The following is a 27456-nucleotide window of genomic DNA, read 5'->3' as shown; positions in this document are numbered from 1 at the left end:
AACACTAGATGATTTTCCAGTAGAAGAAAAGGCACTGGAACTACCTGATAGGAAATTCTAATCTCTTATATTCAGAGCTATCTAAGAAATGAAGCAAAAAGCAGACAATGAGGAAAAAATAAACAAATTCATGGAGAAGGCAGACAAAATCATGGAAAATATGGACAAAACAATGGAAGAATTCAGAAAAATAATACAGGAACAAAATGTCAAAATCAGTTCACAACTAGAAATCATACAAAAACAACAATTAGGAATCCAAAAGATAAACAACAAGATTTCAGAAATGGGCAGTGTCTTAGAAGGGCTGAAGAGCAGATTTGAAACAATGGAAGACAGGATCAGTGAAATTGAAGACAAATACTTGGATACCACTTTGAGGAAAAATCAGAAAAAAAAGAACAAAGAAAAATGAAGAAACCCTGAGAATAATGTGGGATACAATCAAAAGCAAAAATGTGGTGTGATCAGAGCTCCAGAACAGGGGGAGAAAATGGAAAACACAGAATCACTGAAGAATTGCTGACAGAAAACTTCCCTAATATCATGAAAGAGGAAAAGCTGACCATCAATGAAGCTAAATGAACCGCATATAGGATACACCCCAAAAGAAAATCACCAAGGCATAGCGTAATCATACTCACTAAAACCAAAGACAAAGAATTCTGAGAGCCGCTAGAGAAAAACAAAAAGTCTCATACAAAGGGGAAACAAGACTAAGCTTTGATGACTCGGCAGAAATCTTGCAGGGAAGAAGGCAAAAAACCTTGGGAAAAAAAAAAAATGCTAACCAAGAAAAATATGTCCTGCAAAACTCTAGTTCAGATATGATGGTGAAATTAGGACATTTCCAGATGAACAGAAATTAAAAAAAAAAAAGGAATGTGTAAAAGCCAAACCAAACTTACAAGAATTATTAAATGGAGTCGTTCAGTTTGAGAAAAAACAATGTCAGACAACAGCCTGAATCTAGGACGCAAGATCACACAAGCCATATACCAACCTAGGAAATGAACTCTCAAGGACTATTCAAAACTAAAAGATACACAACAGGGAACCAGAGAGGTTAATCTGTAAATGACAAGAACGTCAGAACAATAAAAGAGGGAATAAACGGTAAAGGTATAGAAATTTCAAATGGAGAGGAAGGCAAGGTGACACCAAGTAATAAAAGACTGGAAGATAAGGGAAAATTTCAAGGTAACCACAAAGAAAGTTAACCAACCTACTCATCAACATAAAGAAGAAAAAGTCTCAGGAAAAACAAAAATCTATAAAAACAAATAAATGAAAAAAAAAAAATCCACAAACAAAAGGAATTCACCACAGGTGAGTAAGAGGAACAAAGAAAATGTCAGCACTACAAAATGATTGCAATGAACTCACACCTGTCGTAATTACACTCAATGTAAATGGTCTAAATGTACCCATAAAGAAACAGTGACAGAATGGATTAAAAAAAAACACCAGGATTCATCAGTGTGCTGTCTACAAGAGACACACCTTAGAAACAAAGACGTAAATTTATTAAAAATCAAAGGATGGAAAAAATTATATCAAGCAAACAGCTACCAAAAAAGAGCAGGAGTGGTAATACTAATTCCAGATAAAATAGACTTTAAAACGAAATCCACCACAAAAGACAATAAAAGGGCATTAGATAATGATTAAAGGGATGATCCATCATGAAAACATAACCATAATAAATGTCTGTGCACCCAGTGACACGACTCCAAAATACATAAAACAAGTGCTAACAGCACTCAAAAGTGAAATTAATAGTTCCACAATAATAGTAGGAGACTTCAACATACCACTCTCAGTAAAGGACAGAACATCTAGAAAAACTTAACAAAGATACAGAATATCTAAAGGCCATAATCGGCCAAAGTGAATTCATAGACATAAATAGAACACTCCACCCAACAGCTGCAAAGTACATATTCTTATCCAACATACATGGAACATTCTCCAGAATAGACCGCATCTTAGGCCACAAAGCAACCTTCAACAAAATCCAGAACACTGAGATAATACAAAGTATCTTCTCTGATCACAATGCCATCAAAGTAGAAATTAACAGGAAGAGCAAGGAAAAAAATCAATTACATGGAAACTGAATAACACCCCACTTAAAAATCACTGGGTAATAGATGAAATCAAAGATAGAATAAAAAAATTCCTAGAATCAAATCAGAATGAAAACACACCACACCAAAACCTTTGAGACATAGCAAAGGCAGTGCTCAGAAGTCAATTTATAGCAATAGATGTACACATCAAAAAAGAAGGGACAAAATCAAAACATTTGCTACACAACTCTAATAAAAAGGGAACAGCAAAAGAAGCCCACAGCCACCAGAAGAAAGGAAATAATAAAGATCAGAGCAGAAATAAATGAAACAGAGAACAGAAAAAAAAAACAATAGAAAGAATCAACAAAACCAAAAGTTGGTTCTTTGAAAGGATCAACAAAATGGACAAACCACTGGCCAAACTGACAAAAGAAAAACAGGAAAGGATGCAAATAACCCGAACAAGAAATGAAATGGGAGACATTACAACAGACCCAACTGAAATAAAAAGGATCATAACAGAGTATTATGAAAACCTACACTCCCAACAAATTTGAAAACCTAGAGGAAATGGACAAATTTCTAGAAACACACTACCTACACAAACTAACACAAAATGATATTGAAAATCTGAACAGACCCATAACAAGAGAAGAGATTGAAAAGGTTAAAAAAAAAAAAAAAACCTCCCAACAACAACAACAAAAAACCCTGGCCCAGATGGCTTCACTGGAGAATTCTACCAAACATTCAGGGAAGAGCTTACACCAGTACTATTCAAACTATTTCAGAACATGGAAAAGGAAGGGATACTTCCAAATTCATTCTATGAAGCCAGTATAACCCTGATACCAAAACCAAGCAAAGACACCACAAAAGAAAAAAAAATTACAGACCAATACCTCTCATGAACATAGATACAAAAATTCTCAAGATTCTAGCCAATAGAATTCAGCATCGTATCAAAAAAATAATACACCATAAACAAGTGGGACTCATACCAGGTATGCAAGGATGGTTCAACATTAGAAGATCAATCAGTGTAATCCACCACATAAATGAAAGAAAAGAATCACATGATCAGCTCAATCGAAGCAGAAAAGAGATTTGACAAAGTCCAACAACCATTCCTGATAAAAACTCTCAATAAAATAGGTATAGAAGGGAAATTCCTCAAGATAATAAAAAGCATCTATACAAAACCAACAGCCAACATCATTCTTAATGGAGAGACACTAAAAACCTTCCCCTTGAGAACAGTAACTAGACGAGGATACCCTTTATCATCACTCCTATTTAACATTGTTCTGGAAGTCCTAGCTAGAGCAACAGGGCAAGAAAAAGAAATAAAGGGCATCCAAATTGGCAATGAAGAAGTAAAACTGTCCCTGTTTGTGGATGATATGATACTAGACATAAAAAAGCCAAAAGACTCCACGAGAAAACTATGGGAACTAATAGAAAGATTCAGCAGAATAGCAGGATAGAAGATAAACATACAAAAATCATTTGGATTCCCATATAACAATAAAGAAAATGTCAAAAGGAAAATCGAGAAAATAATACCATTTATTATAGCCCCTAAAAAATAAAATACTTAGAAATAAATCTACCCAGGGGTGTAAAAGACCTGTACAAAGAAAACTAAAAAACACTACTGCCAGAACCCAAAAGAGATCTACATAAACGGCAAAACAACATGCACCTGGATAGTAGAGTCAACATTGGGAAAATGACAATTTCAACCCAAAGCCATCTACAAATACAATGTAATCCTGATCTAAATACCAACCATACTCTTTAAAGAGATGGAAAAAGTAATCATTAAGTTTATATGGAAAGGGAAGAGGCCCTGGATAATAAAGCAGTACTGAAGAAGAAAGTTGGAGGACTTGCCCTACCTGAACTCAGAGCCTATTCATACAGCTATGGCAGTCAAAACACCCTGGAACAGAATTGAGAACCCAGATACAAATCCATCCACCTATGGTCACCTGATCTTTGATAAGGACCCAAAGTCCATCAAATAGGGGAAAAGACAGTATTTTTAACAAACGGTGCCGGCAAAACGGGATGTCCATCTGCAAAAAAATGAAACAGGACCCAAACCTTACACCATACATAAAAACTAATTCAAAATGCATCGAAGACCTAAATATAAAACCGAAAACTATAAGGATCATAGAAGAAAAAATAGGATCAATCCTAGAGGCCCTAATACACACCATTAACAAGAACAAACCATAACTAATAATACACAAACTCTAGAAGATAAGCTGGATAACTGGGATCTTCTAAAAATTAAATAATGATGATCATCAAAAGATTCCACCAGAAGAGTAAAAAGAGAACCTACAGGCTGGGAAAAAATTTCGGCTGTGACAAAGTTCTAATCTCTAAAATCTACAGGAAAATCCAGCACCGCTACAACAAAAAGACAAATAATCCAATTAAAAAATGGGCAAAGGAAATGAACAGACACTTCACCAAATAAAATATGCAAGGGACCAACAGACACATGAAGAAATGCTCACCATCACTAGCCATTAGAGAAATGTAAATCAAAACAATAATGAGATACCATCTCACCCCAGCATTAATTGCACGAAAAAAAAAAAAAAAATAACATGTTGGAGAGGCTCCGCAGAGATTAGAACTCTTATGCACTGCTGGTGGGAATGCAAAATGGTACAATCGTTTTGGAAAAAGATATAGGGCTTCCTTAGCTAGAAATAGAAATATCATATGATCCAGGAATCCCACTCCTAGGAATGTATCTTACAGAAATAAGAGCCATCACACAAATAGATGCACGCACACCCATGTTCACTGCAGCATTGTTCACAATAGCAAAAAGATGGAAACAATCTAGACGCCCATCAACAGATGAATGGATAAACAAACTGGTAAATACGCACAATGGAGTACTACACAACGATAAAGAACGATGATGAATCTGCAAAGCATCTCACGACATGGATGAATCTGGAGGGCATTATGCTGAGTGAAATAAGCCAATCACAAAAGGACAAATATTGTATGAGACCACTCCATAAAAACTCATGAAAAGGTTTACACACAAAAAGAAACCATCTTTGATGTTATGAGGGAGAGGAGGGGTGGGGACGGAAAAACACTAACTAAACAGTAGATAAGTGGTAACTTTGGTGAAGGGTAAGACAGTACGCAGTACTGGGGAAGCCAGCACAACTTGTCCAAGGCAATGTCATGGAAGCTCCATAGACGCATGCAAACTCCCTGAGGGACCAAATTAGTGGGCTGAGGGTTGTGGGAACCATGGTCTTGGGGAACATCTAGCTTAACTGGCATAACATAGTTGATAAAGAAAATGTTCTACGTTCTACTTTGGTGAGTAATGTCTGGGGTCTTAAAAGCCTGTGAGGGGACATCTAAAATACTCCATTGGTCTCACCCCTTTGAGAGCAAGGGAGAATGAAGAAAACTAAAGACACAAGGGAGAGATTAGTCCAAAGGACTAATAGACCACAGCTACCACAGCCTACGCTAACTGAATCAGTACAACTAGATGGTGTCTGGCTACCACCACTGACTCCTCTGACCGGCATCACAATAGAGGGTCCTGGACAGAGCTGGAGAAAAATATAGGACAAAATTCTAACTCACAAAAACAGACCAGACTTACTGGTCTGACACAGACTGGAAAAGCCGTAAGAGTATGGCCCCTGGACACCCTTATAGCTGAGTAAGGAAGTCACTCCTGAGGCTCACCCTTTAGCCAAAGATTAGACAGGCCCATAAAACACAATGATACTGAAGGGGCACACCAGCCCAGGGGCAAGGACTAGAAGGCAGGGATAACAGGAAACCCAAGGTCGAGAAGGGAGAGTGTTGACGTGTCGTGGGGTTGTTAACCAATGTCATAAAAAAATACATGTATGGCTTAATAAGAAGCTAGTTCTATAAACCTTCATCTAAAGTACAATAAAAAAAAAAAGACTAGCGGAGGCTTGTAGTTAATTTTCCTTGTATCCTACCTCAGAATGTAAGATAATAGACACAAATACTGTACCCATAGAGACTCTACATTTTTGCAGAATGTACTTATCACAAAGTAATGATTCCAGAAGGTGATTAATTTCAGGCACTTTTGTCCTGAGTGAAACCAGTTCCCCTTCAATGTGACTATTTTTTAGCCAAGATGTTATTCCCCTAAGGGAATTCATGCTGTATGTAATAAGGGCTTACAGACTTATATATCGGTCATCACTCCGGGAAGCTGAAATCCACCCCATCAAGCCATGGTGGCTGGGGTGGAGATGAAGGAATTGGTTTCCTCCACCATTAAAAACAGTTCATGTGTTACGACTCCATTTATATGAAATACCCAGAATAAATAAATCCGCAGCAGCAGAAGGTAGATTAGAGGTTGCCAGGGGCTAGGAACAAGAGAGGATGGAGGGTGACTGGTAGTGGTTTTTTTTCTTTTTTTCCACTTTTAGGTGATGAAAATGGTCTAAATTTAAATGGAGGTGATGATTGTAAACTCCGAATATACTAAAACCACTGCACTGTATACCTTAAAAGGGTGATATGTGAATTACAGCTCAAAAACAAAACCAAAAAAAGTCTGTCTTGAACATTGTGCACTTTTAAAGAATTCTCTGTATGGGATCAAATTTATAAGAGCCACTTGAAAGGTTAGATAGGAAGCTTAGGGGGCAGTGAGTTTATGTTAATGGAGGAGAAACAGTTTGGAAAAGGAGGAACTTAAAGAATGCAGTCTGTCACTGAATTGTACATGTAGAAATTGTTGAATTGGTATATGTTCTGCTGTGTACATTTTCAACAACAACCAAAAAGATAATAAAAAGAAAAAAGTAAATTGAGGTCTCTCTGATTCCAACGACTTTGCTCTCAATTACTGAGGTACCCCATAGCTGCCCTCCTGGTCAGGCCCTAAAGATTTCTTTTTGGTTACTATGCCCCCTTTTCTTATTCTTTAGCCCCATCCTCTGCCCTACACCTGTTGTTTCCCTGGTAAAGCTGAACGCCCAGAGCAGCTTCTGCCAGGCTGTGCTCAGCACGGCTGGTGCCACCAAACTGTTACTGAAGAAAAAGCAGCAGCCTCGGATCGTCGTTACCAGGAGTACCAAACCCAACCTACTGCCTTTGAGTTGACCCCAACTCATAGCAACCCTATAAGGACAGAGTAGAACTGCCCCACAGGGTTTCAAAGGAGCAGCTGGAGAATTCAAACTGCTGACCTTTTGGTTAGCAGCCAAGCCCTTAACCACTACACCACATAGGGCTCCTTTGAGAGAACAAGGTGCCAGAAAACCTAGGGTTGGGGAGTGTCATCCAGAAACTCCTCTCTGCTGCCCCCTGCAGACTTCTGTAAACACTGCCTCAGAAAGGAGGTTTGGTGTGCCTCTCAACTCACCTCTTCAGGAGTTCAGCCCACCTGTGTGGGCCTGCAAACACTGGGCATGCTTTTAGTCTACTTAGTGGAAGCCTAGAAGTAAACCTGGCAATCTTTTGAAATACTAAAAAAAATTTCAGAGAAATTTCACATAGAAAAAAAATCAAAGTATAAAAAATTATAGTTGGCAAAAAATATAAAGTCTGTTATCCTTGGTATTTAACCTGGTATGTGAGTGTAATGGGACCAACTGAGAAGGCTGGGATACGGTCCTATAGGTTCTGTCACCCCCTCTCTGAGCCTTTCTCTTCTCATCTCTCGAATGGGTACAAGGAGCCCTGGTCATGCAATGGTTAAGTGCTCAGCTGCTAACTGAAAAGGTTGATGGTTCAAACCCACCCAACTGGAGAAAGACCTGGTGTTCTTTATGGCTCCCATAAAGATTACAGCCTAGAAAACATTAAGGGGCAGTTTTGCTCTGTCACATGGGGTCACTATAAGTTGAAAATCAACTCGATGGCACCTAACAATAACAAAATGGGTACAGTAATGCTTGCCTTGTAATAACGAGGCCAAGTGTAAAAGAGATAATGGAATCCAAAGTACTTGGCACAGAGTAAGCTCTGAACAACAGTAACAAATGTATTCACTGAATGGTAATGACTGCTTCCTGTGAACTGGCTGTTTACTTTGTGCCAGATACCCTGACAGCTGCTTCCACATTCATTTTCTCCTCTAATTCTCACAGAACCTCAAGAGGTGGGTATTATCTCCATTTCATACAAATAGAAAAAGGCACCCAGAGGGAAGTGACTTGCCCAAGGTCACACAGCTAGGTAAAATGCAGAGATGGATTTGAATCCAGTGTTGTCTAACTCCAAAACCTGTATTACTCCCATTTTTTCCCCCTTACTCCAATCTTAAAGTTGCATCTCTCCTTGGTGCCCTCACCTCCTTCTCTTCTTCCGGGTGGATTTCTTTTTTTTCTTCTTACCCCTGGAGGAAGGCGGTGGTGTTAAGTCTCTGTCACGGGAGACGCTGTAAGGAAAACAAATTCAGATGTTGAGATCTGAGGGTTCTCCAACCCCTAGGCCAGGGTAGTTGTAGTCTGGGAAGGACCCCAGTTTCTAGGAGGATCGAGAACCCATAGTGAATAGCTAGTTACCACTTCATGAATGATTCGGTCACACTCGAGATTAAGTGCCTCAAATAAGGAAGTTAATGCCGACCTAATGAGACAGACGTTCTACATTACCCAAACACCAATTGATTATTTAAAACAGTTATAGAGGTTAACTGCTCCTTAATAGGTTATTGAATTTGCAAATGGCTCACCTTGGTAAATAAATCACTTTTTAAATAATTAATCGGCAGTTTGGCCCCCCTCCCAGCTCCCCAATACATGGTGTCTGTATTTCCTGCTGGAAATCTAATCAGAGACATAAGGTATGTTAACTGGCAGCTGATTATTAAAAGTATATTTGCCAAGATCTAATGTAACAAGGTACATATCTTATATCACCTCACAGAACCTCAAAAACCTCAGCTCTTCAGGAATAATTATTTCCTGTTCAATTAAATTCAAATTGTCAGGCTGCAGTTGAATGAAGTCAAGTTATCTCCTTTTATAACTAGGGCTAACTCCAGGGACTTTTTTTTTTTTAAATGCTATCCCACAGCAAAGTGAGGTTGTTTTGGATGAAAAACCAATTGAGAATTGAAACATGCCAAATCAGTTGAACCTTACTGCTGAAATATAATATGAATAATAATATTATTATTGAAAGCAAAGAGGCCCCAGATAAGTAAAGCACTATTGAAGAAGAATAAAGCAGGAGGACTCTCACTACCTGACCTCAGAACCTTCCATAAAGCTATGGTAGTCAAAACAGCCTGGTACTGGTACAACAACAGATGCATTGACCAATGGAACAGAATTGAGAACCCAGAGATAAATCCATCCACCTACAGTCACCTGATTTTCCACAAGGGCCCAACATCCATCAAATGGGGGAAAAGACAGTCTTTTTAACAAATGGTGCTGGCAAAACTGGATGTCTGTCTGCAAAAAAATGAAATAGGACTCATACCTCACACTATACACAAAAATTAATTCAAAACAGATCAAAGACCAAATATGTATTTAAAAAAAAACTATAAAGATCATAGAAGAAAAAATAGGATCAACTCTAGAGGCCCTATATGCGATATTAACAGTATACAAACCATAACTAACAACACACAAACCCCAGAAGATAAGCTAAATAATGGATCTTCTAAAAGTTAAATACTTATGCTCATCAAAAGATGTCACCAAAGGAATAAAAAGAGAACCTACAGACTGGGAAAAAAATCTGGGATATGACAAATCCAACAGGTCTAATCTCTAAAATCTACAGGAAAATCCAACACCTCTAAAATGAAAAGACAAATAATCCAATTAAAAAATGAGCAAAGGAAATGAACAGGCACTTCACCAAAGAACACATTCAAGCAACCACAGACACATGAGGAAATGCTCGCTATCACAAGCCATTAGAGAAATGCAAATCAAAACCATAATGAGATACCATCTCACCCCAGCATTACTGGCACAAATCAAAAAACCAGAAAATAACAAATGTTGGAGAGGCTGCAGGGAGATTAGAACTCTTACGCATTGCTGATGGGAATGCAAAATTGAACAACAATTTTGGAAAGGGATATGGCACTTTCCTAGAAATAAAGATACCATATGATCCAGCAATCCTACTCCTAGGAATATATCCTAGAGAAATAAGAGCCATCACACAAATAGACACACACACACCCATGTTCATTGCTACATTGTTCACAATAGCAAAAAGATGGAAACAACCTAGATGCTCGTCAACAGATGAATGGATAAACTATGATACATACACACAATGGAGTACTTACACAATGATAAAGGACAATGACGAATCTACAAAGCATCTCAAAGCAAGGATGAATCTGGGGGGTATTATGCTGAGTGACATAAGTCAATCACAAAAGGACAAATATTGTATGAGACTACTATAAAAACTCATGAAAAGGTTTATACACATTAAGAAACAATCTTTGATGATTACCAGGGAGGGAAGGGGTAGGGATGGAAAAATGCTAAATAGACAATAGGTAAATGATAACTTTAGTGAAGGGTAAGACAGTACACGATACTGGGGAAGCCAGCACAACTTATACAAGGCAAGGTCATGGAAACTCCATAGACACATGCAAACTCCCTGAGGGACCAAATTGCTGGGCTAAGGGCTGTGGAGACCATGGTCTCGGGGAACCTCTAGCTCAGTTGGCATAACATAGTTTATAAAGAAAATGTCCTACATTCTACTTTGATGAATAATGTCTGGGGTCTTAAAAGCTTGTAAGCAGCCATCTAAGAATCTCCACTTGTCTCACCCAATTGGGAGCAAGGGAGAATGAAGAAAACTAAAGACATAAGGGAAAGATTAGTCCAAAAGACTAATAGATCACAAGTAACACAGCCTCCACCAGACTGAGTCCAGTACAACTAGATGGTGCCCAGATAGTACTACTGACTGCTCTGACAGGGATCACAATAGAGGGTCCCAAACAGAGCTGGAGAAAAATATAGAACAAAATTCTAATTCACAAAAAAGACCAGACTTACTGGTCTGACACAGACTGGAGAAACCACAAGAGTGTGGCCCCTGGACACCCTTTTAGCTCAGTGATGAAATCACTCCTGTGGTTCACCCTTCAGCCAAAGATTAGATAGGACCATAAAACAAGAAGAGACTTAAGGGGCACACCAGCCCAGGGGCAAGGACTCGAAGGCAGGAGGGGACAGGAAAGCTGGTAACAGGGAACCCAAGGTAGAGGAGGGGAGAGTGTTGACATGTTGTGGGGTTGGTAACCAGTGTCACAAAACAATTTGTGTACTATAATAAGAAACTAGTTTGTTCTGTAAAACTTCATCTAAAATACAATAAAAAAAAAGTCATTATTAATAACCAAAAAACAAAAAAACCAAACCCATTGCTGTCAAATCCATTCTGACTTATAGCAACCCTATAGGACAGAGTAGAAGTGCCCCATAGGGTTTCCAAGGACCAGCTAGTGGATTCAAACTACCAACCTCTTGGTCAGCAGCCAAGTTCTTAACCAGTGCGCCAGCAGGGCTCCCTTATTAATAACAACTACCATTTACTCAGCACCTATTATGTGCCAAGTGTTTTCTATATTTTGAGATTCAAAAAAAACACTTAAAAGGGTGGTGTATCTTTGTTCTTATTTTACAGGTGAAGAAAATGAGGTTCAGAAAGTTGAGCTGACTTGCCCATGGCTGCACAGGTAGGAAGTATCTGAGCTGGGATTTGAACCTAGGCCTGTGTGATTTCTATCCTGAGAGCTTTACCACAAAACCAGTAGCCTTCTCAAACTTGCTTGTGTGGCTATCTCCTGGTAATTACTCAGCTCTTTACAGAACATCATAAAATGTTGTGATATTTAATCTTATTCTAAGAATCTAGATCATTATGACTAATAGAAAGAATGGTAAGAATATATAATGAGATCTCTGTGTCTTCCATAAATAAAAATCATCTATCTAGGTATCATGGCTTGAATTGTGTCCTCCAAAAATATCTGTCACTTTGGCTAGGTCATGATTCCATTATATGATTGTATGATTATCTACCATTTTATCTTCCGATGTGATTTCCCTATGTGTTGTAAATCCCATCACTATGATGTAATAAGATGGATTAGCGGCAGTTATACTGATGAGGTCTATAAGATTAGATAGGGTCTTAAGCCAAACTCTTTTGAAATATAAGAGAGAGAAGTGAGCAGAGAAACATAGGAACGCCATACCACCAAGAAGGCAGCACTGGGAGCAGAGCAAGTCCTTTGGACCTGAGGTCCCTGCGCTGAGATGTTCCCAGACCAAGGGAAGACTGATGACAAGGACCTTCCTCCAGAGTCGATAGAGGAAAGCCTACCCCTGGAGCTGACATCCTAAATTCGGACGTGTAGCCTACTGGACTGAGAGAGAATAAACTTCTCTTTGTTAAAGCCATCCACTTGTGGTATTTCTGTTACAGCAGCCCTAGATGACTGAGACACTAGGTAACACTGAATGAGGCTGAAGCATACGCAGCTTGATGAAGGTAAACGATGTCACTGAAAAGTACTAAGAAAAAAGGACCTGTTGGTAATTGCTATGGCATATACAATTTTGAAAAAAAAAATGTGTGTATATATGTATGTATGTAGGCATATATGCTTATAGGTAGTATGTATGTGTGTGTAGAAGTGTATGCATATGTACACGTATCTGTGTGACTATATACACATATATTCATATATATAATAAAGCACATAAGGGTCACAGTTATGGATACTTCTTAGACATAACCAAATACCTTGTGGGATTGAATTTCTGGGTTTGAAGGACTGGGATCACAGTCTTGTGGAATATCTCACTCAACTGGCATAATAGAGTCCATAAAGTTATGTTCTACATCCTAGTTTGGTGACTTGTGTTTGAGGTCTTAAAAGCTTGCGAGCAGCCATCTGTTGGACTCTACTCATCCGGAGATAAAGAAGAAAACCGAAGACTCAAAGAAGAAACTAGACCACGGGACAAATAGTCTATACAAACCATAGCCTCATCTACCTTGAGAGCAGAAGAACTCGATGGTACCCAACTACCTCTACTAATTGTTCTAATCAGGGCCACAATAATGGACCCTGAGGGAATGGGAGAAAAATGTGGAACAGAACCATAAATTCTTAGGAAAATAAAACAAAAAACCAGACCTACTGGGCTGGTTGAGACTGGAGTACTCCCTGAGATGGCTGCCCTGAGATACTCTTCAAATTCTGAACCAAAACTAACCCAAGGTCACCTTGAAGCTAAATAACAAATCGGTTTAAAAAAGAATGAATATCACCCATAAGTACTGTACTCCTTTAAAAAATGACTTACATGAAATCAAACAGTCAAAATCACTTAAAACAAAGATGAGAATGTAAGCGGACAGGGAAAGTACGTGGAAACGGAACAACCGGAATGGAAATAAAGAGAATGTTCATGCGCTATGAAGAATGTAACCAGTGTCACTGAACAACTTGTGTAGAAACTGTTGAATGGGAACCTAAGCTGCTGTGTAAAACACCATCACCGAAAACGCAATAAAATATTTTTTACAAATCATTTATCTGATACTTTCAGGAGAGTCACTTTTAGCAGGTTAAAAACAAATATAGGCATTCAATACCTGGCTACTTACCCATAAAACCCGAAAGCAAACTCATTGCCATCGAGTCAATTCCAACTCATAGTCACCCTATAGGACAGAGTAGAACTGCCCCGTAGGGTTTCCAAGGAGTGGCTGGTTGATTTGAACTACTGACCTTTTGGTTAGCAGCCGAATGCTTAACCATGGTGCCAACAAGGCTATAGTTACATGACATAGAGCACAAAGCACAGTACACATATCTAGGAAGCAAACAGGCTGTTAGTATGAACATGGTGGGCCACTTCAGAGCCTTCCCTCCAACAAGTGCTTGATGGAAAGCAAGAGCCTAATAAACCTTTGTGGAATGATCAAATGAGGGATGAATGGATGAAATGATGGAGCCTCTTGTTAAATCATCTAGTTTCCTACAAACACTTCCCGGTGTAACAGCTGGCAGAAATTGGAGGAGAAAAAGCGTTTGAGAGAAATACCTCTTAAAAAATCTTTTAAAAGTCTGTCTTGAAAAATAGGAAAAGATCCCACTATTTAGGTGACCACTCTTAACTTTGGGAACCCCAGGGTCCCAGAAGAGCATTTTGAGAACCACTGTCTCAGCCTAGGATAATGCTGAGGTCTGTGAGGTAGGAATAAGCAGCCTCCTGCATAAATACCCAAATGTCTTTACCCAGGTAGGTCTGCATTTCCTCCACTCCCTTCTTCCCTTGCCCCAGCTCTCCTACGTGGGCCAGCACAGAGGAAACAGCGGGTGAGCACGCAGTGGTTATGTAAGCGGCGGTTAAGTTCACAGTGGTGAACTATGCAGTGGTTGAACATGTAGCGTAGCAGTTACACATGCCATGATTAAGTACAGTGATTAAGTATGCAATAGTTAAGTACATAGTGGTTGGCTAAGGATTCTGTGGTCACGCATCTAATGGTTAAGTACATAATGGTGAAGTCGGCAGTGGCTACCTATACAGAGGTTTCTTACGTAGTAGGAAAGTCTGCAGAAATGAAGTATTCACGGGTCAGGTATGCAGAAGTTGAATAAAGTGTTAAATGCAGTGGTTAAATATCCCATGATTACATATGTAGTTGTCAGGTATGCAGTGATTAAGTGTCCCATGGTTATATGTAATGGTTAAGTATGTAGTGATTTCATTTGCCGTGATTACGTATGCCATGGTTACAAAGGTAATGGCGAAGTATACAGTGGGTGCGTAGGCAGTGGGTAAGCCTGCGGCAGTTAAGCCTGCAGCACTAAAGAATGATGGCTCTGGAAGCTGACAAACCTGGCATAAATTCCAGCTCCATTACCTCTAGCTCAGAGACCTCTCTGAGCCTCATTTTCATCTTCTATAAGATGGGACTAAAATACAGTGCCTCTGCCATGAATCTGTTGTGATGAGTGAAGGCACTCACTCACGTCATGTGCCCCGGTCTGACACAGTAAGTTCACATTAAATGGGGTTCTGTTATTATTATGACCTCTGCTATCACTATCATCATCATACCGTGATTATTATTGTTGTTATTATCGTGTCAGAGAATCAGTCACAGGTAGGAGGAGGGAACAAGAGGCCCAGACATTCCAAATCAAGTTGACCACATGGCACCATTTCTCGGCTTTCATGTCCAGAACCTTCTTTTCTGGTTCCTTGGGTTTCCAGCAAACATTTTTGAGCACCTATTGTGTTCTAGGCGTGAAGCCAGGGTCTGGACACGCCTGACCCCAACCTTGAGAATTAGATCTTAGTATCCCGATTTTATAGTTATGAAAACTGAGGCCCAGGGAGGAAAAGTAACATGTCCAAGGTCACTTAGTAAGCAGCAGCCTCGGGTTTGAACACAAGTCTCTACAACACATTGACTCTCCCCTGACAGTCTGGGAGACAATGTTTTGAAAGTACAGAAGTTCCCTTCCTCTTCCCTTTTCTCTCCATCTCCCTCAGCCTCTTGTAGAAGCAACCCCTTTCCTATTTCCTGGAGATAATGTCTCTAAATTTGATGTTGAACCTCACTTCTCCAAGCTGATAAGACTTCATTGTCTCTCCCTCATTGAACTCACAGCCTAATTAAAGCCCATAGCCAAGACGGCAGCTTGGATGGAGGGACAGACTTGGGACGTGAAAGCTGTCTGGCTTCCCAGTTCCCTTTCACAAAATCCCATAACCACATCTGCTAGAAATGGGGTTCTTAACTATTAATGAACCTCAGGGTCTATGAACTCCACAAAATGGTACACAGGCTTTGGGGAGTGTACTGGAAGCTTACGTATACATTTTTCATGGGGCAGAACTCACAGCTTCTATACAATTCTTACTTGGTCCCCAATATGGCTTAGAACCTCTACCTTAGTAAACAAGCCCCAGAATGTAAGGAGAGAATTTGGACCAGAATCAGGGGTATTCAAGCCTCATCCTAGTCCTGCTACCAACTGGCCTGAGTTTCCTCATCTGTAAAATGCCTTTGTTACTCTAATTTAGCAGAAGGAAGCAGGGGTTGTATCTGGGGAATTTTGCTATAAGGATATCAGATTTGTATTTCACCTGTCACCAGGGGATAGATGTAGGCCCATGGTAGAGAGAGAGTGGTGAGTTCATTTGAGGAGTACGAATAAGGCTTCTAGGACAGCAAGTGATGCTGAATTATAAAGACAGCTTTGCAAACAGAATCAGAGTCTGTAGAAGCCAAAGATGGGTCAGGCTTTATTTGTGTATGGAACAAAATAGAAAAATGGAAGGCAGAGAATAGATTGGCTTTTTCATTACATCAAGAGTATAATATGGTGGCTTTTAGTGTAGAATTTAAGATCAGAGAGACTGGAACTCAGTTTCACTTTGCCACTTACTGGCTGCCGTATTTTGGGCAATCACTTCATCTCTTCAAGACTCAGTACAACACTGTACCCTCTGATCTGAGTACAGTGCCTTTCACAAAGTAAAAAAAAAGCTAAAAAAATATTGGTTGAATAATTGAATTAAGGAATGAATACAAAGAGCTGGAATTCAGGAAACAGCCCTGGGCTGAATCATGATTTGAGAGTCAATGGCTCATACACAGTCATTAAAATGGAGACCAAAGGAACTCTATCATTTGAGGGAGGAGTCAACAAACTATGGCCCACAGGCCAAATCAGGCCCACCTCCTGTTTTTGTAAATAAAGTTTTATTGGAACACAGCTATGCCCATCTATTTTTATATTGTCTACGGCTGCTTTCAACCTGTAAGAGCAGACTTGAGTAGTTATGACAGAGATCTATGCTGAATGAACCACAGGGAGAGACTGGAGCCCAGTATTTAGCTTGCTTTCTCAAGGCATAATTGGAGGACAAAGTATGATAGAATTACTTCAAACTTCACTTTGCCATTTCTACTCCATTTCTCTGTATAAAAGGGAGACCGTATGGCCCACAAACCTAAAATTTTATTATCTGGTTGTTTATAGAAAGAAATTTGCTGGCCCATAATTTAAATGACAGTAAGAGGAATTTTGAAAAGAGAGTAGGGAGAGGTGGCCAGAGAGGCAGACTTCCTTTCTGTGTCCTCAATTTGGACATCCCATTGGGTTGAAGGGAAGAGAGGGGCAGGGCCTCACCTGTGTGCTCTAGCAGGACTCAGCTCCCAGCAGGCCTTGTCTCTCTCCCAGCTGTTGGTGCCCAGGGCCTCATCGGCCAGAAGTTGACCCAGCTTTTCTGAGGGGCCATCCTGAGCTGGGACCACGGGACTGCTCTGGGGCTCTGCCCTGCAGGAGAAGAAATAAGGAAACAAAAGTGTTAGGATGTGGCAGAGACACTTAATGCTCACCAAACATTCCAAAGACTTTCCAGTATTTCCTAGTTTCCCTTACGGTAACGTTAGGGGTTGAATCGTGTCCCCACAAAAAATGTGTCAACTTGGCTAGGCCATGGTTCCCAGTATTGTGTCATGGTCCACCATTATGTCACCTGATGTGATTTTCCTATGTGTTGTAAATCCTACCTCTATGATGTTAATGAGGTGGGATTAGAGTTAGTTATGTTAATGAGGCAGGACTCAATGTACAAGATTAGGTTTTGTTTTAAGTAAATCCCTTTTGACATACAAAAGAGAGAAACCAGCAGAGAGACAGGACGACCTCATACTACCAAGAAACAAGAGCCAGGAAAACAGGGCATCCTTTGGACCTGGGGGCCCTTCACTGAGAAGCTCCTAGACCAGGGGAAGGTTGATGACAAGGACCTTCCCCGAGACCAACAGAGAGTGAAAGTCTCCCCCTGGAGCTGGCACACTGAATTCAGACTTCTAGCCTACTAGATTATGAAGGAATAAATTTGTTTGTTAAAGCCATCCACTTGTGGTATTTCTGTTAGAGTAACACTAGATAACTAAGACAAGTAGATTGGGGTCATGAGATTATCTTTGACCAGTAGTCTCTGAGTGGGAGTTGTTGCTAGATGCCATCAACTCCAACTCATAGCTACCCCATGTGATAGAGTAGAGCTTTCCCAAAGGGTTTTCTAAACTCTAATCTTTATGGTTTCAGATCACCAGATCTTTTCTCCTACAGAGCCGTTGGGTGGGTTCTAACTGCCAAACTTTCAGTTAGCAGCCAAGCACGTAACCATTGCTTCATGTCATTTCCAGTTCAAGACAATCAGTGTGCCTTCTCTAGCTCTCTTCCTCTGTCACTTTGACTTTGGAGGCCACATATTCTCAAAGGTGAAGCTACTAGATGGAGGAAAGGTACCTGAACCACATCAGACTAAGGCACTGAGACTTTGGAGTTTATTTGTTACTGTAGCATAGCCTGTCCCATCCTGACTAAACCAGAGGGAGAGGCTGGAGACCAGCGCTCCACTTGCTTTCTCAAAGTACGATTGGAGGTCAAACAATCATACAAGACCAAAAGGACAGCATTTGCTCAAAAGTAAAGATGAGAAAGCAGGAAGGGGTAGGAAAACCAGACAAAAAGAAATGGGGAACCCAGGGCAGAAATGAGGAGAGTGTTGACACAGTGTGGGGATTGCAACCAATGTTATGGAACACTGTGTATACCGTATGTTAAATGGGAAACTAATTTGCTCTGTGAACTTTCACCTAAAACACAATTTTTTAAAGTATAATTGGGAGTTAAAGGATGACAGAATTCATTCAAACTTCCCTTAGCCATTACTATTCCATTTCTCTGCCTTATTTGTATATGGAACAGATATACCTGGATTCAAACCCTATCTTCGCCATTTAGTAGCTATAGGACCTTGAGCCAGTTGCTTAATCTTTTTGTCTCAGTTTCCTCAATTATAAAGTATGGAATAATAGCAGTCCCTATATTGTTGAGTTATTGGGAAGATAAAATGAGATAATATATGCAACATGTAAACAGAAATGCCTAAAAAGTGTCAGTTGTCCTTCCCTTTACTTCCTTGTGAACCAGACCTCCAATTAGGTGTCCTTAGCAGATATGAGGTCACCTACTTTCCCATGAAGGTCTGGAGTTCTCTTCTGTGCAGCTGACATGGGCTCCAAACAACACTGGGAAGTTCCCTGTGACTTCTACCTCTTTATTTGAGGCCCTGAGGAAAAGGAAGTTGCCTGACATGGGCTCCAAACAACACTGGGAAGTTCCCTGTGACTTCTACCTCTTTATTTGAGGCCCTGAGGAAAAGGAAGTTGCCTAGTTGCATCAGCTTTTGAAGATTCTGTCCCCCGGATTTCCTGGCGCCCAACCGGGAGGATCGCCATCTGTCTGTCAGTCTGTCGTACTGTGGTGGCTTGTGTGTTTCTATGATGCTGGAAGCTATGCCACCAATATTTCCAATACCAGTAGGGTCACCCGTGGTGGACAGGTTTTAGTGGAGCTTCCAGACTAAGACAGACTAGGGAGAAACACCTAGCAATTTACTTTTGAAAACTGTATCACAACAGAATATTGCCCAATATAGTGCTGGAAGATGAACCTCCTAGGTTGAAAGGCACCCAAAATACACAGTGGCCTCAATCACGGACTCGAGCATACCAATGATTGTGAAGGTGACGTAGGGCCGGGCAATGTTTTGTTCTGTTGTACATGGAGTTTCCATGAGTCAGAGTCAGCGATAACAACCAGGAGAAGGCAGGTCACAGGTGTGTTTGGCAGCCTCCAGCGAGTACTCATCCTGCCTTCAGACAGCAGGTCAAGCATGGATCGAAGGAATTATCATTTCTTATGCACCAGGTCCCTGCAGTCCCTGCAGCCAGTGCATCAAGATTGGTTTTATGACTCTGGATAAATCTATCTGATAAGCTTCCTGCTCCTTAGGGCTGCAGGAGAGCAGGCCAGGCCCAGTCAGTATTGAAAGAAAGACAGCAAAACACATCCATCTCTGTCAGGCATTTACCGGTGCATCTTTAGACGCAGAGCCAGGAGAAACTGCAGGCCCAGAAGGGATGGAGGTTCTAGTCAGGTCTCCCAGCCCTCCTCACTGTCAGCTCCATACTGCCAGAACTCCCCTGCATCCTGTTCAGCCTCAGTTTCCCTACAAACTCCCTGCTCCATTTCTTCTGCTATGAGGGTTCCCTCTCCGTGTCCGTGCCTCAGTTCTTCTCAGCCAACTCAATGCTTGCGATTCCTGTCAGCCCCAGCAAGGTTTGCGTCTTCCCATACTTGTCCTTGCCTGAGCTGACGCCATTCATTAGTTCCAACGCGTTGAATACCTGTAGTGTCCAGGCCAGTTTGGGTGTGAGGATACAGTGAACAAGATGGAAATGCCCCCGAAATAATTGACATTCCAGCTGGAGAGCAGACAGTAAGCACAGCAAGAAAAGTATGGCTTGTTGGATGGTAATATTTTATGGAGAAAATAAAGCAGCGTAACTGGGCTAGGAAATGAGAGAAGGTGACTGTTGTGTTGTATACAGTCATCAGGGGAGGCCTTCCTGAGGAGGTAGCAAGGAAGTGGTGACATGAAGGAAGTAGGAATCGACCTTATAGTCTGTGGTGGTTTTAAAAGGTGTTCACAGATTTTTTGATACTCCTGGGAGCCTAATCCTCCTCCCTGTGAGTGTGGGATGGATTCAGTAACTGACTTTTAATGAATACAAAGTGATAAATATAAATGATAAATTGTGACCTCCAAAATTAGGTCACAAAAGGCGGCTCTGCTATGCTGTCTTGGTTTGATCACTCTGGGGGAAGCCAGTTGCCATGTCATGAGGACACTCAAGCAGCCCTGTGGAAAGGCCCACGTGATGAGGAACTGAGGCCTCCAGCCAACAGCCACGTGAGTGAACCATGTTGGACATGAATCCTCCAGCCCCAGTCAAGCCTTCAGATGACTGCATCTGGCTGACATCTTGACTGCTCATGGTCCAGAACCACATAGCTGAATTCTTGACTCAAACTGTGAGAGACATAGTAACTTTATTGTTGTTTTATGCCATGATGATTTGTCACACAGTAATATATAATGACTACACAGGTATCTGTGGGAAGTATGTTCCAGGCTGAGGAAATAGCAAATTCAAAGACCCCAAAGAGGGAACATACTTGGCATGTTAAAGAAATAGCAGGCAAGGGCTACAGTGGTAAGAGGTGAGAGATCAGAGAAGAAGTGGACAGAGACAGTCATAGAAATCTTTGTAGGTCATGGAATGACCTTTGTGTTTTCTGTAGGTGAGATGGGAAGCCTTTTGAACAGAGGAACGATATGGTCTGGCTTACGAAGAATCATTCTGGCCATGATGAACACAAGACTGAAGGGAGAAAAGGGAAGAGAAAGGAAGACCATTGCAGTAGTCCAGGCAGGAGAGGATAGTGACTCAGACCAGGGTGGTAGCAAGGAGATGTGGTCAGATTCTGATGCACTGTGGAAGTAGGACAAATGGTATTCAATATTGGTTAGATGTGGAGAACAGAAAGAGGGAGAGGAATCAGGGATGATGCCAAGGTTTTGAGTCTGAATGATGGAAGATTAGAGTCACCATTGACTAGATGGAGAAGGTAGCACAGGGAGCAGATTTTGGGGGCGACCTAATCCCTTCTCTAGAATCTCATAGTCCCTTTGCTACCTGTTATGTTGAATTGTGTCTCCCTCCCCGCCCCGCCCCCCACCCTGCCCCCCACCCCCTGCCCCTTGCAATAGGAGTTGGAATCCTGACCCTTATACCTGTACTGTAATCCAATTTGGGAAGAAGATTTTCTTTGTTACATTAATGAGGGTATGCCCTAAACCTAATCACTTCTGAGTTATAAGGAGCAGCATAGACATAGAGAGAAGAAAACACACACAGGGTTGGGGGAGGAGGGAGATATATGCCACCTGGAGATCACCAAGGAATCCAGGAACACCGGGGCTAAAAAATCAAAGACAAGGATCTCTCCCCAGAGCCAACAGAGAGCTCCCCCTATAACCAGTACTTTGAATTCAGACTTCTAGCCTCCTTAAAAAAAAAAAAAAAAGCCTCCTAAATTGTGAGAAAATAAATTTCTGTTCTTCAAAGCTACCCTTTTGTGGTACTTCTGTTATAGCAGCACTAGCAAACTCTGACAGTACCCTTACTGCAGCCTTCATGATATGTGGTGTTGTTGCCATTTAATCGTCTTCTCACACAGTAGACTAAGAGCTCCCTGAGAGTGGGACCATGTCTTACTCCCCAAGCATCTGCTGCTTGGTAAACACTCAACAATATTTGCTGAATGAATAAATGCAGGAGCAAAGGCACTGGCTAAAAAGAACACCCATTTGTTTAAAAAAAAATGGAGTTTTGAGATGATCTAGATTAACTTCTTCCTGGTATAACTGGTGAAGACTAACGTCCAGAGAGGGTAAATGACCCAGCCAATGCCACTGTCTGCTCAATCAATGTCTTTTCTATTCACCCCATATTTCTTATAGAAAAGTCATCATCGAGCTTACTGACATATGCCTATTGCCCAGCAGAGCCTTGAGTTGGACACACACAAGAACAGACTTTTGAACTCTGTAGGGCATTATAGAAAAACCAAGGGACAAATCTTTATCGCGGTAGGCAAAAACTGAGAACTGATGTGAGACGTTTGACACTAGATAAACACTTGCTAAGCAGCACTGACATTGAATGGAAGGTCCTCCATGATTTGTGTGAATGGAGGGAGCAGAGACGTGGGTTATCTCCAGTGTAGGGAAGGCTAGTGGATGCTGCTCCCAGAGCAACGGAGGACAAGGCTGAGGGGGAGGACCGTGCCTCATCCATCGCTGCCAGTAACGATGTCTTCCACAGAGTAACGTTGCTCTATAAATACTCGTTCAGTGAATGAACGAATAGATTGACACATGCATTCTGACGGTCATCCTAATTTGGAAACTACGGATCAGGTCCCATCTCTTCTTTCAGACAAAGAAGCAGAGGTCCAGGGAGGGGACCAGTCTGGGTCACAAAGCGCTGCAGCAGATGGGACCTCAGCCTTGGGCACCCCTCCGCATTCTAGCCCCCACCAACTTCCTTCCCTGCCTCCAGCTTTGCCTCCTTGCAGGGCCTTAAGACAAATTCTGTGTTCTGTCTTTGCTGAGGAGTACCAGTAGCTGTTTCGTGTTCAGCACACGGCCCTACGATGCTGCATAAAAAATTACTTAAAAGAAGGCGAGATCTTCAGGGGACAGCTAAAACAGTGAAGTCAAGGGCCCGCACACTCCACTTCACAGAGGAGGGAGCTAGCACGAGTGCCAGACTCCTCAAGGCCTCCTCCCTGTGTTCCTGCTCATCAGCGACCTGAAGCTTAGATGCGGCTCTCTGTAGTCATGGCAACCAGCTGATTCAGAGCCTCCGATAAGAGTCAGAGCTGAACTTTCTGCAAAACTCTCCAAGATGCCTGGCTCCCAGCCACTTCCCTACTTCCCCCAGCAAAGCGCCTTGCTCACCGAGCCAGTCTACGAGTCACTCCCTCAAAGTGCTCATTTGGCCCAGGGTTAGGTGCAAATCCTCATTTTTCAAGCACTAGATCGAGTTAAACACCGAGCCAGTCTGCAGGTCACTCCCTACAAAGTGCTCATTTGGCCCAGGGTTAGGTGCAAATCCTCATTTTTCAAGCGCTAGATTGAGTTGAACACAGTTTGGGGGCTCAAACTGTGCCAGAGCTAGCAGTAAGGGCCCATCCCTAGCCCACCTCTGTAAAGAGTGGGGAAACAGAGGCCCCAAGAAGAAAGGGGACTTCCCAAGGCAAAGGGACTTCATTCCCATCCAGAACACACGCCCCAGGTACTTACTCTACACTTACACCCAGAGTTATGAATGATCCACACTTGGCCAGACATCTGCAATCTGCCTGTTTCAGCAGCAAACGAAGGTGCAGGACTCATGCTTCTGAGTCAGCCAGAAAGCCCAAGGCCGGTCATGGGGCTGACCCAGCCCAGGGACAGGCTGGATTTGGTTAATGTGTACTGTGGCTCCTGGTACTTCAACCTGGGCTGTGTTCATATCCTGGCCTGAGGTCTGGGGTCTCCAGGTCTGTTACACATCAGAGCTGTGGCTATAACTGTGGCCTTTTGACTCTCAGTCCCGTGCTCTCTCCACGTCACTCGATCATAAGAGCAAAGCTACCATTTATTAAGTACCTACTGTGTGGCAGGCGGAAACCCGGGCGGTGTAGTGGTTGAGAGCTACGGCTGCTAACCAAAAGGTCGGCAGTTCGAATCCACCAGGCGTTCCTTGGAAACTCTATGGGGCAGTTCTACTCTGTCCTATAGGGTTGCTATGAGTCAGAATCAACTCGAAGGCAACAGGTTTGGTTTTTGGTATGTGGCAGACACAGTGGTAAGCATTCAACATGCATTGTCTCATTTGAGCTACAAAGAAACCCCGAAGGAGGCATTGTCACCTCTACTATGCACATGAAGAGACTGAGACCCAGAGGTACTAAGCGGCAAACACACCAGCCACTCTGTCTTTTTAGAAAAATCAATGGAGAAAAAAGGGGGGCAATCTGGAAAGCTGTAACCATAAGGAGGTAACAGGTAGGGGCACTGGGTGAAGCTCTGTCCTTCCCTCTAATACAGGAAATTGTCTTATTATGTTTGGAGATATGGATACTTATATGTGGCACAGACAGTTTGCGCTTGACTACTAATCTAAAGGTTGGTGATTTGAACCCACCCAGAGGTCCCAAGAATCTCTTTCCATAAAAACTACACCCAAGGAAGCCGTATGGGCCAGATCTACTCTATAATACATAGGGTTGCCATGAGTCGGAATCAACTCAGTGTAAATGGGTTTTATATGTATCTCAAGGTGTGGCCTGAATAGAAGTGGCATTTGGCCATTAGATTCAGGGCATCCCTGGCACTTACTGCTTCCATCCTACTAATAGTTCCTCCCATGTGTACAGCAATTTCTAATCCAGTACCTCAATTGATGCTGACAGCCCTCTTTAAGGTACACAGTGTGGTGAATCTATCCCCATTGCACAAAATAAGACACTGAGGTCCGAGAGGCAAAGGGACTTGCCTCCCATCCAGAACACACACCCCAGGTACTTACTCTACACTTACACCCAGAGTTATGAATGATCCACACTTGGCCAGACATCTGCAATCTGCCTGTTTCAGCAGCAAACGAAGGTGCAGGACTCATGCTTCTGAGTCAGCCAGAAAGCCCAAGGCCCATCATGGGGCTGACCCAGCCCAGGGACAGGCTGGATTTGGTTAATGTGTACTGTGGCTCCTGGTACTTCAACGTGGGCCGTGTTCATATCCTGGCCTGAGGTCTGGGGTCTCCAGGTCTGTTACAAAGTTAACTCGGTTACTTCAGCCTGGTGTGGGGGTAATCTGCTGGAGCTCTGATACTTTGGGTTTTGACGTCGCCACCGGAAAAAGCACAGGCACTTGAGGAGAAACTGTGGATTCTGGGGAGCTTCTGTGGAACCACATCACTTGGAAGGAAGGGGAGGGATATGTTCATCTTAGTAGAGACTGGATGGGAAATAAGAGGAAGGTTTATGATGCCGGCATCTCCCTTGTTATTTCATTCCTTTATTCAGTGCTTGCTTACTGAACACCTACTTAGTATCAGATTTCAAGGACCCCAAAATAACTAAGAGATAATCCCTGCTCTCAAGAAGTTCTCAGTCTAGAAGGGGAGACAGATCCCTGAGCTGGAGATTATAATGTGGCATAGTAAGTTCCCACCACCCATCTGTCGGGTAGTTGTACTCTGGTGGCTTGTGTGTTGCTATGATGCTGGAAACCATGCCACCGGTATTTCGGATACCAGCAGGGTCACCCATGGTGGGCAGGTTTCAGCAGAGCATCCAGGCTAAGAGAGACTAGGAAGCAAGGCCTGGTGATCTATTTCCAGAAATCAGCCAATGAAAACTTTAAACCACATGGCTCACAACAGAAGGTTGCCTGAGACAGTCCTGGAAGTTGAGCCCCCTAGCTCCGAAGAATCATGAAGGTGGCACAGAACCAGGCAACATTTCTTTTTGTTGTACAAAGGGTCACCGTGAGTTGGAGCCAGCTTGATGACAACTATCAACAACGATAGTAAATTGTCATAGACGGAGAAGCTCAGAGGGCCGTGAAAGCGCAGAGGGGGCACCTAACCCAGTGTGGGCAATGTGGGCAGGTAGCCTTGGACAGCTTCCTAGAAGATGAACGGGAATTGGCCAGGAGAATGGGGCAAGAAGCCACAGCATGTGCAAAAGCCCAGCATTAAGACACGGCACTGGGCCTTCATGTAACTGCAGAAGATACAGAAAAGGTTGAGGCTGCGGAGGACAAGAGATGAGAGCAGGAGGAAGACAGTGGTTGGCTCCTGCAGGGTCAGGTAGACAGATGCTCATGAATCACCTGGGAAGCTTGTTAGAAAGTAGGTGCTGATTCAGTAGGTCTGGACTAGAGCCTGAGCTTCTGTGCTTCCAGCCAATGCCAGGTGATACTGATACTGCTGGTCCAGGACCACACTTGGAATAGCAAGACTGTAGATTCTATAAAGGGTTTGAGGCTTGGCTTGCACAGACAAGAACAGCCTTCTACAAGGACTCTCCTCCTGTGACTGGTGCATGTGATTTAATTTAGTGCTCAGAGCTGAGTGTGTGGGCACGTATGTGTGTGTGTGTGGTAAACATGCTCATACATCCAAAATTGCCCGGTTCCAAAGTTCAGGTCAAAGGACAAAGGAACCATATGGAGAAAAAATCAGCTCAGCATTTCCTACCCAGCTCAGCCAAGCAGGTCAGGCCCCCAGCCTGCCTGGGGTTCGAACTCTCACTGCAGAGCACATCTATTTGCTGCCCTCCAATCAACCCCAAATCCAACCAGTCATTTCTCCCTCCACAAGCCTGCCAGCTGGTTGTCTATCTGCCTGGTGACGGATCAGAAAGCAGAGAGGAGGACTGGATTGGATTGCTGGGACTGCCGGAAGGAAATGCAGGCTACCTCCAACTAGGAGTGGGCTGAATTCCAAGGTTCGTGGTTATCCACTTGAGCAGGTTAAGAAGGGTAATTAGGTGATGCTGGGAAAGTGCACACGTCCTGGAATCCAGCTGACGTGGGTTCACACCCTGGTTTCGGCAAGCTGTACCACCATGGGCAAGAATAACATTTGTTTCAGCCCAAGGCACGTGCAGAACCTTTTTATCAGCTGGAATTGCAGACAGGCTTGGATTTTTCTGGGGAAGGGTGAGTTGATCATATTTCCCAGCCTTGGAAGGGACTGGGCCAAGTGAGTTCCTTTTGGGCACCACAGCCGCTGCTGGAGCAGGGACCAAGGAAGCAAGAGTCTTCTGGGAAGAGGGAAGCAGCCCCCAGCCTAAGAGGAA

The 27456-nt window shown here is 42.4% G+C and overlaps 1 protein-coding gene across 1 annotated transcript in view; it reads right to left on the bottom strand.

Annotated features, from left to right (window-relative positions):
* SRRM4 (serine/arginine repetitive matrix 4) overlaps window positions 1–27456 on the bottom strand; it is a 194814-nt gene that overhangs the window by 42264 nt on the left and 125094 nt on the right. Inside the window, exons 2-3 of the mRNA XM_049865443.1 lie at window positions 17302–17448; window positions 8428–8514 (exon numbers count right to left, since the gene is read on the bottom strand). Of these exons, the coding sequence (XP_049721400.1) occupies window positions 8428–8514; window positions 17302–17448 (234 nt within the window). The remainder of the gene's footprint in view (window positions 1–8427; window positions 8515–17301; window positions 17449–27456) is intronic.

Source organism: Elephas maximus, chromosome 22 (genome assembly GCF_024166365.1).
Source record: "Elephas maximus indicus isolate mEleMax1 chromosome 22, mEleMax1 primary haplotype, whole genome shotgun sequence".
NCBI lineage: Eukaryota > Metazoa > Chordata > Mammalia > Proboscidea > Elephantidae > Elephas > Elephas maximus.
This window is presented reverse-complemented; position numbering and strand designations above follow the sequence as displayed.